The 20,936-nt window shown below is 36.8% G+C and overlaps 1 protein-coding gene across 1 annotated transcript in view; it reads right to left on the bottom strand.

The window, feature by feature from the left end:
• Positions 1-20,936, bottom strand: part of LOC126272087 (venom dipeptidyl peptidase 4-like) — a 1,105,720-nt gene that overhangs the window by 22,012 nt on the left and 1,062,772 nt on the right. Inside the window, exons 8-11 of the mRNA XM_049974650.1 lie at positions 14,364-14,458; positions 14,156-14,279; positions 10,999-11,234; positions 4,589-4,814 (exon numbers count right to left, since the gene is read on the bottom strand). Of these exons, the coding sequence (XP_049830607.1) occupies positions 4,589-4,814; positions 10,999-11,234; positions 14,156-14,279; positions 14,364-14,458 (681 nt within the window). The remainder of the gene's footprint in view (positions 1-4,588; positions 4,815-10,998; positions 11,235-14,155; positions 14,280-14,363; positions 14,459-20,936) is intronic.

Here is a 20,936-nt window from a genome sequence, read left to right on the forward strand (position 1 = left end):
TATGTTCTCCATTACAGTAAACCATGATTGCTGTTGGGTGGGCTTAAATAGTGGTGCCCATAATTGGAGGCAGACTGCTGAAACTGATGGACGGATTGCTTCGGCTCTTTTATAGGGCTTGTCATTACACATTGTTGTGGCCTGAGAGTACTTATCTCTGCTGCTTCTCTCTTGGGAAAAATGTTCACTGTGCTGTGATATGTGGGCAAGGCAGAATTAATGCTGCTTTTATTGTACTACATGGGCTTCATGTTCATATTTGACAGTACAACAAGCTCCAAAATATTTATGTCATCATGGCATTTGCTAATTTCATCAGCAATAGCATGGAAAAATTTGCTGTTCATTGCTTATTGTCTTCATCTGTATTTCTGCTGTATGTCAAAACTGCCATTTGTGGACAGGCATGAAAGTTCTTAGATAGGGTAACCAATTATGTGGGCTTCTAGTTTATCCACATAAATAATTGTGTTAGCTTTAGAATGTACAGAATCAACCTTTTGCTCTCTACAAATGCACACAAGAATGTTTGTTAAAAAAAAGCTAAAAAGGAAACATGCCAAACTTAAATTATTACAGCAGCAAAGATAACAAATGTCAGAGAGTCCACATGTGATTAAGTCACTCATATATTATAATATAATGTATAGAATTAATTTGACTGAACTGGCATAATGTTTAATTCACTGAATCATATGATACTGTAATGGATACCAGTTTGTTTCTTGATCCCATGATAGTTTATATGTTGCTGTTTAATGCCTGAGACATATAAAAGACATTTATGTAAATAATTTATGATCTACCAGTACATAACTGTGTCTTTATTTTAACATGCTGGCAGCATGTATAAGGTTCATATAGCTTTACTACATTTAGAAGATTATGAGAAACTTGAAGGAAAAGAAGAAGGATGGAAGGAAGGTTAGGGCTAATATATTGTCAACAACTAGACTGTTAGAAGTGGAGCACAGGCTCAGAGTGGAGATGAGTAGCAAAGAAAAGTGGCCATGTCCGTTTCAAAGGATACAGCTTGGTATTTGCCAGCAATTTAGGAAAACTATAGAAAAGTTAAATCTGGAGGGCTGAACAACAATTTGAACCACCATCCTCCCAAATGAGAATCCAGTGTCTTAAAGATAGCACCACCCTTCTTTGTGGATATTGCATTCATTCACATATGGGCAAATGACATATTGTGTCTCAGGGTGTAAGTATATTATTAAAATGGGATACAACGTATTACATGTTCTGAAATTTGATTTTGTTACTGTAATGTTCTCAGAAGATTACAAAACAAGAAACAAGATGAGTGAGGATGAACTTGTAACTTGAAAAATAACAGCCCAGCTAGACAAGACTTATAGCTGTTTTCTTCATCGTATGGGTACTGTGCAACGATCAGTCCTCAGCAATCTAACAGCACCTTTTTCTAGTTTGAAAGGCACATAAAACTATTCACTAAGGATGAAGATTAATGAATTTTGTTCTTTCATTACTACAACATCTCAAAATATTAACCAAAAATGTATGTTGACTTTTTGATTGCAGTAGACTTCAAAGTTGACATACACCCTCTTATGTGCTACACTGAACAAATAATCAAAAATCTAAAAACAGACATCAGCGTATTAGGAATGAATTTAGATCTCTCCAAAGCATTTGACACTGTATATCATGGCATTCTTTTAGAAAAACTGGCATGGCATTCTTTTAGAAAACTGGAAGCATTCATGGGACAGGGAAAAAGTGGTTTGAATCATACCTACAAAACAGAATATGGATTGTAGGGCTACTCCAACCACAAAATAAATTTAGTGTCAGATGCAAAAATGTGGAAATAGAGTGCCGCAAGGCAGTATTCTAGGTCCCTTATTGTTCCCTGTCCACATAAATGGCTTTCACACCTCAGATGGAGTAGCAAAGGCCATACTATTCGCAGATGACACTAGTGTGACAATAGGTGCACCAAAGCAAATGCTGCAAACAACTACTGATCAAGTAATTAAGAATGTCCACACTTGGTTCAGTGCAAACTGGTTGACATTAAATGCAAATAAAACAAATTATATGCAGTTTGGGAAAATGTGTCAAAATGTAAATCTTGGTCTGTTGCTGGGTGACAAGGCCACAGACAGAGTGGCATCAACAAAACTGCTGGGGATTCATGTAGATGAAAACCTTAATTTTAATGAACCTGTGCAGAACTTAACTCAGCTTCTTTTGCTCTTAGGTTTATTGCAAATGTTTGTACTGCAGAGGGTGCCAGGATGGCATATTTTGGCTATTTTCAGTCTCTTGCAACATATGGAAAAATATTTTGGGGTTCCATCACTTGCTGTCTAAAACAAATCTTTCTGTTACAGGAGAGGGCTATCTGAATAAGAGCACACAGTCGTCCACAGACACAATGCAGACCCTTATTCAACAGACTTAAAGTTCTAACAATACCTTCCTTATATATACACAAATGTGTTTTATATGTTAGGGCTGACCTTGCAGATTTTCAGACAAATGCCTACTTGCATAACTACAATGCTCGAAATAGCACAGTACTCCATACTCAGCAAACAAAAAGAAAACACACACAAAGGCATGTGAGCCATACGGCTACAAAACTCTACAACATACTGCCAGCCAACATCAGAAAGTTAGAAAATGAAAACAGATTTAAGGTAGAATATAAAAAATTTCTACTTGAACAATGTTTTTACTTGGTAAATGACTATTTAGCCCAACAAATAATTCTGATTAAAAAAATCATAAATATGTATTTTGTGTGTGGTTTCATTGAGTGTATTAGAAATTATTTCTTAAAGTTAAATAAATGGATGTATTTTCCAACAAGTTTATAGACAGTTTTCAATATAAGCTTTAGTCCACTGATTGAGACCACCAGTGACCAAAATGTTGTAGTAGTTAACATCATGAAATGGTCACATGCTTGGAAGAATTTGGGTGGAACTAACTTATTTTTTCAGCATTTTGTGGTTAAACGTACCTCCCCAAAGTAGCCACTAATAAGAATATCTGTTTTACATAGCACAAATATAAATTCTGTTTGTAATTTTGTTTGCTGAATTGTTACTGCTATCACAACTAATATTGTTTGAGAACCAAAAAATTAAATATAGTGTAGGTGAAAACTTTGAATGGGCTGAAACACCAAATTTACAAAAAATGAAAATATGGCTTTTCTTTATTGACATTTCAATCATCCTCTTCTTAAATACATTCTAGCAGGGTGCCTTGGCTGTGCATCAAATAGGCAATGTTTTTTGTTGATATTACTGTATATTAGCCACTGATGGATCTTACGGGTCTTATGGTTGTGGTCCAGGAAACTTTTACATTCCTGAAATTTTGTCCAGAGCTGCGTGGACATCTTCAGAGTTGCTCCTGGTTCCACTGAGTCTTACTGACTGACAGATCGGACATCAGAGAGCAACGTAAGTACTGTGAAAAAGGGGTATGATAGAAGTTTACATGTGATTGGCCAAGATAATCATTGTCAGAGATAAAACTAATCTATCAAACTCTCATATGTCAAAGATAAAATTTGTGTAACAAATCTGTAGAGCTGTTTCCACATATTACTATGTTTCATGGGTTCTGTGAAGCACTCAGATCTGCAAAGGATAAATGCCCTCCTCTGCTGGCAAGTGGAGTACATAAAATTTTATGCACTTGTGGTAAGGTCTACACTGGAACTATTAAGGAAAGCATGAATATGTGGCTGAAGGAACACAAAAGTCTTCACCAACTTGGGAAAGTAGAGAAATCAGCTGCTCTTCACCTGGGAAATCATAAAGTGAAGTTTTCCAAAATCACAATTTTATCTTCAATGACATCCATGGCTATAGAGAGAAGCCATCAAAATATATAAACAAGAGGATAATTTTAACAGAAAGTAGAAGCCTTGAAACTAGTGATACATAGATAGTAATTCTACAGAATTGATAGATAAATTTTATCTTTGACAGATGACAGTACAACAGTGAAGTTTTATCTTTGAGGAGAATTACCTCTGCCAGTCCTGAGTAAGCTTCTACGAAATGTGTTTACAATACATCCTCCAAAGTTCGACACATCAGTTGGCAAGACGTACTGGAACCAGGGGCATCTCTGAAGATGCCCAACACAGATCTGGACGAAACATCGGAAACGAAAAAGTTTCAAGGACCATGGCCATACGACTTGGAAAATTTGCCAGGAGCTAATCCAAATGACCATAGAAGCCTTGATTGTATGATCAGTACTGTGTATGTTGACAACAATATGTTTTAAAGTCATAGGGAATGCATTTGAAACATGTCCATTTCTTTTATATAAAAAAAGTGAAGATACTGCTCAAATTATGAGCACATGGAAATACTGAAATAAAAACAGCAAAAAATAAGAATAATAAAGTGACATTATTTAACAATCACATAGATAGAATAGTTTAAGATCTATTTAAAGACAGCAGATAGTGGATGAATATGTATAGTATATCATTAATTTGTGTATGCCTGCTCCAGATAGATTGTTTATTTTCAAGTAGATATTTCAAAAAGAATAATAATATTTCAAAGGCACAGACACAAACCTTGCTGTAAATGCTAGCTTCTGGAATGTCAGGACCAGCACAATTTAACATGTAGTATGAATTTTTCTTGCTAAATGCTGCCTTGTTGTACAAGCATAATTCATTGCCATCTCTCGTTTTGGCGTTGCACGATAAACACTTTGGCAGTTCTTTTGATTCTGTGCTATCTGAGACACTGTACAGATGTGAAACTCCAGGATCTTCCTCTTGATTTGCCAGATAAAAGCTGCAAAAATGATACAAAAGACTCACTTTCAAATGTGAATTATTCTGTATTGCTAATACTGCAATTATTACTGTTCTAACATTAAATGTTAGATTTGCTAGTAAGATGTTGAACAACAGGCATCATTCTTTTATGTAACACAACTCCTAATAAGTTTTGAATTCAGTAATACTGCCTTATTTTTGTAGTTATTGGTGTCTGAATTGAAGGAGTTGGTCAAAGACTTTTTGACAACTGCTTTCTTTGTGGTCCTTTTTCCCTCTAGAAGATGATCCAGATACTTTAAAGACACTGATAGTTAGATGATATGTTGAAAATGTTGGGCATTCAGAATGTAACCAATGTGATTTTAAATTACTGTTGTTTGACAGATAGTACTTTGTGTTGTTGTAAAACACTAAAATCTGTTTTTATTTATCTAATTAGGCCTTGTAACTCATAATTTTTAATTATTCTCTCAGCAGCCTTTGAGAATATTGCCAGTAGTATATCTTCAGTCTCCCTTATATTCTTGGATAGGTACTCAGTTGTGGACATTTACAATCTGGCAGTGACTATTGCTTACTGTTAACTTCTCATTATTTGACAGTTATCTGCACAAAAATGAAAATTTGAGAGAAAGGCAGACTTTATGACATGTTATGCTTTCTTCAAAGAGCATAGGAGAGACTTGCTTGTCCAACTTCTTCATTTTTTCAAGCTATTTCAAATACAAGAAACGGAAATGATTCACACTCATTGGCAGTGAAGTGTAACTTACAATTTGATGATTATTGCGCTCCATCAGTATCCAAGTCTAGTCAGTGACAACAGATGTTTCTGCATTTCTACATCTACATACATGTCTGTGCTCCACAAGCCAGAAAGGTAAATGGTGTAACTGAATAAATTTTCCCCCTTCCTTATCCATTTGCAACTGGTGTGCAGGAAGTAATATCATTGGTACCTCATGTCTGTATTAATCTAATTTTGGCCTCAGGGTCATTACATGAGACAGAGGACAATATAGGTTTTTTTTTTACTTGTTCTGGAATGTGGGCCCTTAGAATTTTAAGACTAACATTTAACTTGACACACAGTGCCTTTCTTGTACCTGTGATACTCTTGCACAGATTACTCAAACCAACAATGAAGTTCACAGGTCATTTTGAGTCTTCTCTATCTCTTTTGCTAATCATGCTTCATAAAGGTCCTACATTTATGAATGATTGATGAAAAATACTGAAGAATTAGCTGAATGAGGATTTTGCAACTTTGTTTCAGGGGAGTACCCACCAAAGAGCAGGGAAAGTGCTCCTCCTCCCTCCCACCTCCCTCAAAGAAATTATTGTCTTTGAAAAGGAAGGATGGAAGATTAGGGTTCAGTGTCTTGCAATTAGGTCATTAGAGATATAGGGGCCTATCAATGATGGTTTTACCAACTTTTACTATCTTCTATGTCAGGAACCTTCCTCACATGTGTTCTACAATGTTTCTGAATTTAAACCATAAATCATCCAGTAACTACTACTCGGAGCTGCTATTTTTCTGTGTAATTCTCAGGAGATTTTCAGTTACTTTGTTTTTGCACTTCTTAAGCATAAATACCTTCCTCCTGTTCTTAAATTTTTATTAAATACTAATAATGTATAATGCCATAATACTCTCGTGGTGATGGCCCTTCATTACAGCCACTGAATTGAAGAGTTCAGGTACATTTGTTGCCAGAAAGTCTCCACTGTTCCTGGGTGCTGCAACTACATTGGCTTAAAGTTTAAATTTACAAAGAAAAAGTAGACAACTCAATTTTATGCTTACTTTCTTATATATAACACAATATCTTAGCTAGTTACTTGTGCTTGTGCTGGGAGATCAACTAAGTTTCACTCATGATGAAAAGGAAAAGTTCCCTTAAAATCTTATTTCACTGCTCTACTGATTCTTTCAATGTAGCACTATATGAAAGCATTTTCTTTGGCAGATACTGTTAGATGCGCATGGTTTGTTTGAGTTTTCTGTCACTGCACTTTTAACCATATCTCTTTTTTCAGTACTAATCAGACATTTATATTGATGAACTGGCCTGTAATAATTTTTGTTTTATTTACACTTACAAAATCAAATAGGAGTAATGCAGGAGTAGGTTTAATAATGAATAAGAAATAGGAATGCAGGTAAGCTACTACAAACAGCATAGTGAACGCATTATTGTGGCCAAGATAGACACGAAGCCCATGCCTACTACAGTAGTACAAGTTTGTATGCCAACTAGCTCTGCAGATGACGAAGAAATTGACGAAATGTATGATGAGATAAAAGATATTGTTCAGGTAGTGAAGGGAGACAAAAATTTAATAGTCATGGTTGACTGGAATTCAAGAGTAGGAAAAGGGAGAGAAGGAAATATAGTAGGTGAATATGGGTTGGGACTAAGAAATGAAAGGGAAAGTCGCCTGGTAGAATTTTGCACAGAGCATAACATAATCATAGATAATACTTGGTTTAAGAATCATAAAAGAAGAATGTATACATGGAAGAACCCTGGAGATACGAAAAGGTATCAGATAGATTATATAATGGTAAGACAGAGATTTAGGAACCAGGTTTTAAATTGTAAGACATTTCCAGGGGCAGATGTGGACTCTGACCACAATCTATTGGTTATGACCTGTAGATTAAAACTGAAGAAACTGCAAAAAGGTGGATATTTAAGGAGATGGGACCTGGATAAACTGAAAGAATCAGAGGTTGTAGAGAGTTTCAGGGAGAGCATGAGGGAACAATTGACAGGAATGGGGGAACGAAATACAGTAGAAGAAGAATGGGTAGCTTTGAGGGATGAAATAGTGAAGGCAGCAGAGGACCAAATAGGTAAAAAGACGAGGGTTAGTAGAAACCCTTGGGTAACAGAAGAAATATTGAATTTAACTGATGAAAGAAGAAAATATAAAACTGCAGTAAATGAAGCAGGCAAAAAGGAATACAGACGTCTCAAAAATGAGATCGACAGGAAGTGCAAAATGGCTAAGCAGGGATGGCTAGAGGACAAATGTAACGATGTGGAGGCTTATCTCACTAGGGGTAAGATAGATACTGCCTACAGGAAAATTAAAGAGACCTTTGGAGAAAGGAGAACCACTTGCATGAGTATCAAGAGCTTTGATGGAAACCCAGTTCTAAGCAAAGAAGGGAAAGCAGAAAGGTAGAAGGAGTATATAGAGGGTCTATACAAGGGCGATGTACTTGAGGACAATATTGTGGTAATGGAAGAGGATGTAGATGAAGATGAAATGGGAGATATGATATTGTGTGAACAGTTTGACAGAGCACTGAAAGACCTGAGTCGAAACAAGTCCCCTGGAGTAGACAACATTCCATTAGATCTACTGATAGCCTTGGGAGAGCCTGTCCTGAGAAAACTCTATTATCTGGTGAGCAAGATATATGAGACAGGCGAAATACCCTTAGACTTCAAGAAGAATATAATAATTTCAATCTCAAAGAAAGCAGATGTTGACAGATGTGAAAATTACCAAACTATCTGTTTAATAAGTCACAGCTGCAAAATACTAACGCGAATTCTTTACAGACAAATGGAAAAACTGATAGAAGCCGACCTCGGGGAAGATCAGTTTGGATTCCGTAGAAATGTTGGAACATGTGAGACAATACTGACCCTACTACTTATCTTAGAAGAAAGATTAAGGAAAGGAAAACCTACATTTGCAGCATTTGTAGACTTAGAGAAAGCTTTTAACAATGTTGACTGGAATACTCTCTTTCAAATTCTGAAGGTGGCAGGGGTAAAATACAGGGAGTGAGAGGCTATTTACAATTTGTACAGAAACCAGATGGCAGTTATAAGAGTCGAGGGGTGTGAAAGGGAAGCAGTGGTTGGGCAGGGAGTGGGACAGGGTTTTAGCCTACCCCGATGTTATTCAATCTGTACATTGAGCAAGCAATAAAGGAAACAAAAGAAAAATTTGGAGTAGGTATTAAAATCCATGGATAAGGAATAAAAACTTTGAGGTTCACCGATGAAACTGTAATTCTGTCAGAGGCGGCAAAGGACTTGGAAGAGCAGTTGAACGGAATGGACAGTGACTTGAAAGGAGGGCATAAGACGAACATCAACAAAAGCAAAACGAGGATAATGGAATGTAATCGAATTAAGTCGGGTGATGCTGAGGGAATTAGATTAGGAAATGAGACACTTAAAGTAGTAAAGGAGTTTTGCTATTTGGGGAGCAACACAACTGATGATGGTTGAAGTAGAGAGGACATAAAATGTAGACTGGCAATGGCAAGGAAAGTGTTTCTGAAGAAGAGAAATTTTTTGTTAACATCGCGTATAGATTTAAATGTCAGGAAGTCGTTTCTGAAAGTATTTGTTTGCAATGTAGCCATGTATGGAAGTGAAACGTAGATGATAAATAGCTTAGACAAGAAGAGAATAGAAGCTTTCGAAATGTGATGCTACAGAAGAATGCTGAAGATTAGATGGGTAGTTCACATAACTAATGAGGAGGTATTGAATAGAATTGGGGAGAAGAGGAGCTTGTGGCACAACTTCACTAGAAGAAGGGATCGGTTGGTAGGACATGTTCTGAGACATTGAGTGTCACCAATTTAGTACTGGAGGGCAGTGTGGAGGGTAAAAATCGTAGAGGGAGACCAAGAGATGAATACACTAAGCAGATTCAGAAGGTTGTAGGCTGCAGTACGTACTGGGAGATGAAGAATCTTGCACAGGATGGAGTAGCATGGAGAGCTGCATCAAACCAGTCTCAGGAGTGAAGGCAACAACAACAACATTGTTTTTCCATTACATTTCTGATCTTTTGTTCTAGGTGACACGAATTATTTACATCTACACATGCATCCATACTCTGCAAATCACTGTGAACTGCATAGCAGAGCTACTTCCCATTGTATTAGGATTTCTTCCTGCCTCATTCACATATGGAATGTGGGAAGAATAGTTTCAACCCCTCTGTACACGCTGCAATTAGTATGATCTTATAGTGTATTCCTAGAGTCATCATATAAACCTGGTTCTTGAAACTTTGTATGTAGGCTTCCTTGGGATAGTTAGCATTTAACTTAGAGTGTTTGCCAGTTTGTTTTCTTCAGTACCTTTGTGACACTCTCCCATAGGTCAAACAAAAATGTGATCATTCATGCTGCCCTTCTTCCTGTATGTTCACTATCTCCTGTTAGTCCTATTTTGTATGGGTCCCACGCACTTGAGCAATAATTTCCGACAGGTTGCATGAATGTTTTGTAAGCAATCTCCTCTGTACACTGATTCCATTTTCCTAGTATTCTACCAATGGACCACCCAATTTACCTATGTCTGAACCTATCCATATCATATTCCTACAAATTGTTACACGCAGGTATTTCTATGAGTTGACTGGTTCCCTGTTGGGACTCACTGATAGTGTAATCATAAATTTTTTTTTTTCATTTTGTGAAATGCACAATTTGATAATTATGAACATTAAAAACAATTTACTAGTCCCTGCACCAAACTGAAATGTTGTCAGAGTGCAACTAAATATTTGTGCAATTTTCTTCAGACACTACTTTATTGTAGATAACTGCATCATCTGCAAAAGTCTGAGGTTACTGTTAATATTGGATATTGACACTAATTAATCCTTTGGGAGATTAGAAAATTGGCTCTGATGAATTAAATAATTCATGTTGACTGTTTCCAGGAACACCGGTTATTCAGTTATTAATTTATTCAGTGATATATGTATCAAACAGACCTAAGATGAAAAAAACAACAAATTGCTATACAAGGTGTCAGCAACGAAAATGACATACTTGTTTCCAACAATTAATTTTGTCTGTAAGGTCATTAATATATAACTGTGTGTGTGTGTGTGTGTGTGTGTGTGTGTGTGTGTGTGTGTGTGTGTGTGTGTGCGTGAATGAATGAGACAGCTGTATAGAGACACAAACACTAACTCCACTTGTCAGGTTGTGGAGGAATTAATAATTTATATCATCAATGAACCGTTCTGTATTTCACTGCTATTTAGCATAAGGATTCTTTTGCTTAAAAAGGAGAGAGAGAGAGAGAGAGAGAGAGAGAGAGAGAGAGAGAGAGAGAGAGAGAGAGAGAGAGAGAGAGAAAATAGCCTGACACAATATAATGACTTGTATCAAATAATGTAAATGATAAAAATCTTACATGGTTCTTGTTGTTGTGTCCCAAGCCAGAATTTCCGTTACCACAAATTTTCCTGTAGTTAGAGCTGTCATTTTAGGAGGAACAAAATTTCTGTCTACTAAAGTTACGTGACGAAAGGCACCATTTTTCTCATCTTCCTCTTGTGGCAATATTATAATCATTTTATCACCATTATCAGAAAATTTTGGTGGCACAAAAAGATCTATCCATCCTTTAGGTTCTTTCATTTCTAATATCTGAAACAAAGAAAATATTGTGTTACTAATATGTATAACGCAATATAGCTGCATTGTTCCATCAGAGCAGCAGTTCAGATGAAGTGAGAATGAATGAATGACTGTACTAGTAAATGTAAAATATTATAAAGAAAGATGAAGTAGTCATTAACACATGTACAAAATTTGGAAAGAGATCCAAACTTTTGAATTTACAGATTTTTATTATTCAAAAACAGAAGACAATTATATGTACAGATAAATCAAATCATGACTTCGCTCACCAAATAGAACTGAGGAATTTTTAGGTATGGGTCAAATATTCACCTGTTTGCTTACAGTGTGTAAGGGGGTAAATGTCAAGAATAAAAAAATATGAAGATCCAAGATTCAGTCCTTTGACAGTCTTAGGGTTCTTTAATTTACTTATTGCTTATTTCAACTCTGCTAATGCTTTGTATGTGTGAAAAATTTTAGGTTGCGCCATGGTTCAAATTTCACATGTATGGTCCACATGTAACAAGATGGATAAGGCAGTTGGAAGAGCAGAAGAAGCCAAAAGCAAACTGTATCCAACAGAACAATACCTAGCAAGGCACTGTGGATTTAAATTCAGTCTGAATTGGAGAAAGCTTTAGCTTTTAAATTAATATCTTCTTTCAAACAATGATAAATCCACGATGGAATAATGACAATATTACGAAAATCATAAATTGCGACTCACAATGTAGAGGAGATGTTTAGTCACAGACAGGCACAAAAAAGAGACTGCTAAACATGTGAGCTCTTTGCCAAAACACCTTCATCCACTGCAGTCTCTCTCTCTCTCTCTCTCTCTCTCTCTCTCTCTCTCTCTCTCTCTCTCTCTCTACCCCCCCCCCCCCCCACACACACACACGTATAAACACATGACCATCATCTATGGCCGACAACTCAGTTAAAAAAAAGTATAGAGAGGCCTAGGCATGGATACAATAAGAAGGTTGGTTCAAATGCATATGATCTGAGTATTTATGCAGAGACAAAGAGGCTTACAGGCTAGACTAGTATGGAACAAGTTAGTTTTCAGTCTGAGGATCACAACAACAACAACAACAACAACATGAGACAAATTTACAGTAGTAAAAAGGAGAACAAGTGAACTTAAAAGAAAAGGACAAACACCAAAGAGAAACAACAGAAATCACAAAATATGGAAGAGAGAAATGTAGAAAAAGGATTTATACAAGTTGAAGCCAGGTGGACATGGGAACCAGATACATGCTGTACATAAGATTATTATCTGAAAAGTTTTGCGAGACTGGTGCTACTAGGAAGGATCAAAACTTCCAACATGATGTAGCAAAACTGAGATGTAGCTCTGCAGCTTATTATCTGCAACTGTATTTGCATTACCATTAAAGATTATCTATCTCTAGGAGGATACTCTTTTAAGTTTTTTGAAATGAAGACTAGATGGTACTAGTGTGACATGACACTGCCATTGTTTTAAAATTTCTAAAAGTTAAAACAACTGTAGCTCAGAAAGAAGCCACATTGTTTGCTTTCAGTGAGAATTTAAAGAAACAGTGTTATGAAAAAATGGAATTTCAGCTAAAGGTTTTCATTGGATAATTGTTTATGATATTCATACAGGCTTACCTCAACAACAAATTGCTTTTAATTAATCATCTTCAGAAAATATTATTTACAATTGGCTTCCAGAATTTTGTTGTTGTCATGAGTGTGGCAATGATGAATTTTGTGAAGACCAACAAGATCAATTTTTGTACAAAATAGAAACATGGGCACTGTGGGCAGTACTACTGAAGAGGATGTGTATGGGACTTGCTACGAGATAAAACATCCTTAGGCATGTTGAAGAGACAGTACATTCAATTTTGCATGAAAATTTAGCTGCAAAAAAATCTGTTCCTAACAGATTCCACACAATTTGATGAAAGCACAGAAGACGGGCTCAAGTCAATTGATGAACAAAGTTCTCAAAAAATTTGAACAAGGAAATGTAATACAACGTTATAACTGGAGACAAATATTTGTTTTATTCTTATGAGACAGAAACTAAGCAGCAATGACTTTTAGGGTGTTCTGTGATAAACTGAAACCAACAAGAAGGGTTCATTGAGAAAACTTCTTGTTTCTTTGTTTACACTGGCATGTCACAACTATTGTTTTAGAGGATCAAAGAACAGTTAATGCTGAATGGGCCACGACTATTTGTCTGCCAAAAAGCATCAATGAAACCCAGAAAAATGGGTGAAAATGTTGCTCAGCTCTTCTTTATTTTATATCAAACTTGTGATAAAGTCTGTTATATATGTAAAAGTAAAAATTGGCATTTGCATCAGACTTGTCACTTACACACACACACACACACACACACACACACACACACACACACACACACACACACACACAGCAGTTCCCTTATTATGCAGAAATTATTTACTTTTATTTAGCTTTAAGAGTTTTCCTTCTTCTACTATTGACATTCAGTTACTTCCCTCAGTGAGAATTTCTGTCCTTTTTTATTCTTTTTACGTACCTTCTTCCTTTTTTTTCTTCTTCCTCCAAGAAATGAAGAGTTATTTGAATTAAGTTCACTGTATACCAATTCACCTTATACCTTTCAAGCATAGTTTGAATGACTATCTTTACTTTACTGAACCCTATGTCTCCTGTTTTTAAAATCTCTATTTCCCTCAATGCAGATAATTTTATACTTATTATTTAATTGCACATTTTTGACCTCATTTTATTTTATGTGCCAATTGCAACTCTTCTTCCCATCTCTCTTGCCAACCTCTGCAGTAGATTAAATTTTAATGAGGGAGAAGGAAAAATGTAGAGTAACACAGCAACTTCATGAAAATATGTTAAAAATTTGATGTTCACAACAAAAAATTTATATAATGCTCTAAATATTATTGGTGCTAGCTTACATTTTTACAGGAGAAGTCCACTGTGCTGCATACAACTATTGCTGCTTCATTTTGCACCCTGTTCATCCAAACAGCAGACACCTCATTACTGTTAGCCCAGGACACAGCTGTTAATATTGGCTCACTGTTTCAAAGAGAAAGAAAAAAATAGTTTATCAAAACATATTTTTTTTATCATGACATTCATGTACACCATTTCCTGTTTTACCTGTTTGCCAATTCTTTTGGTGGAGGTATATCAAAGGCACTGAAGCCTTCTAGTTGTACAACAGTCAATGATACAGTTGGATTTGGCGTTCCAGGCTGGAAGAGGTAAAACAAATACAATGAGAATGACTGATTTTTATATTATTTAGCAAATACAGAACACATGCAACATGAGTTTTATGCTATGGGGACTTGAATGTTCTGTTTCTTCATTAAACTGTGTTTTCTATATGGAAACTTTACATGCTATGGATTGCAATAATGTTCCAGCTCATTTTTCAAAAAATGAAATAAGGTCACTTGGACCGTTGCAGGAGTGTCAAATAAATAAACTGAGGATTTCACAGTCTTAGTCATATTTTGGTTTATTTGAACAGATAACTGGTTTTTATCTTAGAGTTTTCATCAGATCTTAAAAAGAACAATAATTCACCTGATGTGTACTCCTAGATGGATGACATTTACATCTATTGCCATGTGCATCACTGTCCTTTCTAAAATATAAATATAGAAGTAAAGTCAGAACCAGTTATTTGTTTAAAAAATAAAAGTGTAACAAAGACTTAATTCTTCAGTTTTTTCAATTTCTGAAATTTTCGTTAGTTTTCAGTGGGCATCCATGTTTCAAAGACATAATCCTTCTGTTTATTAGAACATTCAAATATTCTCAGAATGCAAATAGTAAATCAGTTAACAAGTCTTCCTCATATAATAAATAATCATTAAGATTGAGGGTTATTTTAAATACTGAATGAAACTGGTAGGAGAATATTTATTGGTATAGTTCGATTCTGCTTTCTTATCTAACTTTTCCCAGTGCTTACAAGTTTGAATTCTACGATCAGCTGATACATGTTGCAACACGATACTATGCTGTTTCTAACACTCATTATATAAAATTCTAGTACCGCGTGCCACCAAATTTGAATCCGCGCCAGACGTCATGGACGTCGAATACCCATAGAGGTCTCTGCACCACCGCGTCGTAAGCTGTGGCGGCGCGCGCCTCCTGGCCTGCTTTTAGTGTGAGGGTGCTACAGTGAAACACGTGGTCCCAGTGGCCAATAACGGCACCCTCAATAGCATACTTAAGCGCCTGCTTTGCGCTCAGCCAGCAGTCTAATATTGCTTTGCGTCTCAGTCCATATCGTCTCAGACAGCGCATTGACTTTGTGTTTCTATTTCAGTGAACGTGGTTGTCTTGTTTTGGTTTGTTACTCTGTTGTCTGTTCTTGTTGTGTCATAAGGTCCTCCGTTGGTCATGTCTGTCCTCTCCCATTGTGTTGTTGTTCGTGGGCTGTGGGTCCCACCGTGTTTCTGTCACTAATACCCTGCTACCGTTCTGGCCGCCGCTACAACAAAAATGATGATAAAAATTGTTGCAACATCTATGTATCTACGAACAAGTATTCAAGGCAGCAGGGAAGGAAAGAATAAGACTTACAGCTTTACTGTGAAACAAAAACAAAGTAATAACCAAAATAATGGCATCCATTTGAAAGGGCACATTTTTGAAATCAAAATCTGGCGCAGGGTAGCTGTACAATTCTCAACTCATCCTTGATAATGATGGAAGGCATAATAGCTATCCAAAACATGACTGACCAACCTCCTTGCTGACCTCATAGGACTCCATACATGAGATGTTTATTGGACCCTGACTGCTTTCATTCTCTTGTACAATGCACATTGAGCTTTGGATAAATTGTGCACATATTGGTGAAGACAGAATGATGATACTGAGCCAACTTTTGTTTCAGGTGTTTCTTCACTAACCTCATTTACACACTGCAATGCCAGAGTTTTGTACTTTTGTTCATAATGGGTACATTGAGGCCAAGTTGATCAGGTAGTTGCAGATTGTCTGAGTCAACATAGCCCTTCCAGCTGCCACCAAAAAAGGAAAGGAAGACTGGGGTTTAATGTTGCATCAACAATAAGGTTGTTAGAGACTGAAATAAATCAGAATGGGTATGAATGGAGAAGTGAATCAACCATGCCCTTTGATTGGATCTATTTCAGAATTCACTTTAACTCTTTCGCTGCTACATACATGCTCTCTGCTTTCCATGCTGAACACAGCTTTGTTGTGGCTATACTGTTCAGAAAATGCTGATATCAGGGCTGAGAAATGGCATTCCAGCCACTGTGAAATACTTATCATCTGATTTTAAGAAAGCTATTTGCTGAAAAAATTTGATGTTTCCACATTTTACAGTGTGATATCTTCACTCAATAAAGGACTGAATTGCTTTGTATTATTTGTATAGTTACTGTGCTCCATAATATTAAGTAATTCACTGCATGATATTTTAAAGAGTTTGCAGAGGTAAAAATCCACTGTGTGAACTTCGCACATGGTTGACTTTATGCTTATACATCACTGTGTATGACATCTAGATAATATATCAAAATTTTATTTAAAATTGAGAATATAATGATATCTCATTTTGTTCTTGAGCAATAGATATTTATATCCCACAGACAGTCTCATGCAACTGATTTCTGTCTCTGTGAACTGGGTTTATTTGGTCAAGACAATCATCATATTTCATGTGGTTCAAGATACTGAAATGAAGTTCTTTATTTTTTGCAAATGACAGCACACATTGAGGCACATGTGTTGTATGATAAATATTTGAAACTTTTTGTTTGCCAACATATGGAAGTAACTCATCCACAGCAGTGAGAATCCAGTGGTTCAGGATGCATACAGACATCAGTAGCACTGTAGGAAACTCCAAGAGGTGCATGTATACATGTGCACAGTACTTGTGCAGCAGCAGAGGAGGACATGTATATATGTCCACAGCACTGTAAGAGTTAAGCAAAATTCTAAATCTGGATAACCAGCTGAGGATTCCAAATGACGCCCTCCTGGATATGAGTCTGCTGATGTGATCTCTCAGATTTTCCCAGAGTGATTGATTAGTAGTGCACTTTTGAGTGTTCATCTAAGTTGTTGTTTTTGTTTTGTTATGCATAATATTTCAATGACTGACTGTCATGTTCTTCAAATACTGGAAGTTATGCTGATATGTGTACTGCCTGTAAGGACTCTAACCAGTCTGGAAGTACACCATTAATGAGTTCACTGTCTTACCACTGCATCAATCCCTCGGTGAAAAAAAGGTCAAAAGAGTATCGAGAAATGCATTTCCTGTCAAATAATGTCAACCTTTTGCACCATAATATAATAATCCATTCTGAATCCAATGCAAAGAAATTACTTTTACTTTTAGTTCTAATACTGTGGCTTTGAATTTCACAGTTCACCATAAATTCATTCTTATTATTAACTTGCTATTGCCCATGCCTGTACTCACAAATCAGTAGTTTTGTTATGATGAGTGATGATGAATAAGTAAGGTACTGTACATGTGATAACATCAACTGCCCTTACGTTTCTGCCTGTTTGGCTAAGTATGTGCACCCTTCCCTCCTCCTTCTCTGTCCTCCCCCCCCCCCCCCCAATCCCCTCCCCCCCTGCCCCTCAAGCTAAGCTGTCCTAACACACGATGCATGTGCAGTGCTAAGCAGTGCATACAGAGGGGTATGGGCAGGAGTGCTCATCTATGAATCATGGTATTGAATTAACTATACGTTATACAAGGTGTACATTATGCAACAAATATTGTAGAAGTATAGATTAAACACAATTGAGATTATATAAGTATTGTATTCATTACTTCAGATTGTATCAAGTAACATATATCAACCCAGAAAAGCATTGTCACTAATACGATAAAGATTGAAAGTCAAAGAATTAATAGATTTTCAAAGAGTAATTTTTTTTCCTAATTCACACATTATTCTTGAAATTAATTAGTATCCTGTACCACAAACTTTATAAAGCAGCCTGTGTTCATCCTCGGGATCCAAGCTACCTCCATACCAAATGCCATTGAAAACAGTTCAGCTGGTTACTCCTGAAAATGTAACAGGGTTATTTTCACATTTACACAATTTTTATGGCTAAAACTTTCAACTGTGATATATTTTTTCCCAATGGTTCAGTCTTCATGGAATGAAGCCCATATAGTGCCCAAGCTATTCTCAAATTACCTGTGAAAACCCTTATTAAGGACTGTCTAGTAGTTTTGGAGATGTGTTTTCAAACAGACAAACATGACAGTTTTACAGGTTTATTATTAGTATAGACGGATGACAAACACTATTAAGAAGTACATTTATTAGCCTGTAAGCCTAAAAATACCACACGGAGTCCTTGAAGAGCTGGATTTTTTGTTATACAGACATACAGCTGCCACTGTGGCCGATTGTGATGATGTATGTACTGAAAAATCATTCCTAGCAATGGGGAGTCAAGTTTAGGACCTAAAACTCTAATCTTTATTATGTCTAATTTTTTTTTGTAGAGCTGGGGGAGCTTTTAATAGTGGAGACCTCTTTCAAAAACTTGAATATCTGCAATGAAGTGTTTCTCCAACCTTAAGAATTTGCTTATCTCTGACTACAGTGGTTTACTTGTTCCTTAATAATGATGTGGAGACTAACAATTAAGCCACTTATTCACTTTTTTGACACATTTGAGTACCTTTGAGAAAGTTCTTCTGTTGTTGTTTTCATCTCTTTGATTTGTGCCTGCTTTGTTTCCAGTCTAGCTGTTTGCAGCATAAATTAACTGCAGTGTTTCTATTGTATATATTTGTAGTTTAACAACATGTGAACATGACTGTATCCTGTTGACCCCCCCCCCCCCCCACACACACACACACACACGCACACACACACACACACACACACACACACACACACACATGGATTAAATACATTTATACAGGTTGTTCATTTTAACTGAAGACATTGAAATATCTTGAATACTACTCATTGGATCAAAATAAGTTATAATTGTAATCTGTCCGTCTCAGATGGGAACATCCAGTGACACCACATTTGACCTATCACTCCACCCCATGGATGGATGGTAGCTTTGAAATTTTTTTTCCCTTCAGACTATGATTCTACGGCAAAATGTACTTGTTTTCTCTGAATCATTTTCTTCATTTTGCCACAGATGGCACCGTAATCAGAGGAATGGAAATGAGAGCACAATCGTAATTTGTGATGGCTTGAATATCCAATGGCACATGGGAGCCCTCCTCCATGCTGCAAGGGCAGAACAGGCCAGTATTTCATAACTTCTAATTGGAAATCTCTTTCACAATGTTGTGTTCCTCCAACACATTGAACAGGAGACTACTCAACGCACCACTGTGGTCATGGCTCAAGGTGAATGCTACTCTGCTTTTCCAATTAGAGTAAGTGTTCAAATGTACTACCACCAGCTCCAGTACACTTAGTGATCCATTTTTCAAATGACTGCACAAAGGATATAAGCATTTTTGTGGGAATGTCAGCACAGACATTTGTGATGCGGTTGACCATGTCTTCATGTCCTGTTGGCTCTTGCTAGTAAGCCTCACCTTTTCCTCACAGAAAGAAATCCGGTGATACCAGATCCAGTGACCTAGCAGACCAATTAACAGGGCCACCTCTGCCAACCCACGGACCAGTGTAAACACAGTGTAATAGCTCCCGTGCGTCAATTGTGTAATGCACTGGGCAACTGTGATGCTGAAACCATATACGCTGTTGAACATTCAGGGTGACATCATGCAGTAGTACCAATAGTTCCTCTGCCAAAAATGTTCAATATTTGCCTCCATTCAATGTGCCTTCAATAAAATACAGACCAATGAGTTTGTTTCACATGATGCCACACCATACATTTACTGGCCAAGAATGTTGATGGTCAACTTGCCACTATCAGTGGGGATTGTCCATACTCCAATAATGCATGTTATGCCGGTTAACACTACCATGGTTTGTGGATGTAGACTCATTGGAAAATAGTACCTCAGCAACAAATGTGGGGGTAATGATCGAAGCAGACGAAATTAATTAAAATTTGTGCTGCGCTGGGACTCAAAACCGGGTCTTCTTGCTTGCTAGGCAGAAATGCTAACCATTACACCATCACAGTATGATGGTCAACACTGCTGCATGAACCACCTAAGCTGAGTGCCCTCCCCAACACAAACTTCAATTCATTTTTCCCTTACATTTCTGCCTAGCAAGCAAGAAGACCCAGGTTCGAGTCCCGGCCACAGCACAAATTTTAATTCATTTAGTCTGCTTCAATCATTATTGTAGATAATAAAAAGAGACTTAAATGTCTCTGGGAAACATTTAATTATTAAAAAAATTTGGTGGTTGTTTGACTTTGTTGATGTGCCCTTCACAAAACACTATCTGGTTATGGAAATTGACACCATGGAGTACTTGATGCAGTGACACTTGGTAAGGATGATACTTATGATGATGCAGTATTGTGACAAAAACTTCATATGGACCTACCAGAATCACAGTGTAATTTCCAGGCACTTATCCTTGCGTTGTGGTGCACTGCTGCTAGTACAGCTCTTTCATGAGCTTCTCGTGTAACACATTTGCTTCATTTCTTTTTGCCATTTTGTATGCTACCATCAGACATAAAGACATCCACCAGCTTGTAAAAGGATGAACAAGAGGGAGCTTCCCCTGGGAAATG

Source organism: Schistocerca gregaria, chromosome 5 (genome assembly GCF_023897955.1).
Source record: "Schistocerca gregaria isolate iqSchGreg1 chromosome 5, iqSchGreg1.2, whole genome shotgun sequence".
Taxonomy (NCBI): Eukaryota; Metazoa; Arthropoda; class Insecta; order Orthoptera; family Acrididae; genus Schistocerca; species Schistocerca gregaria.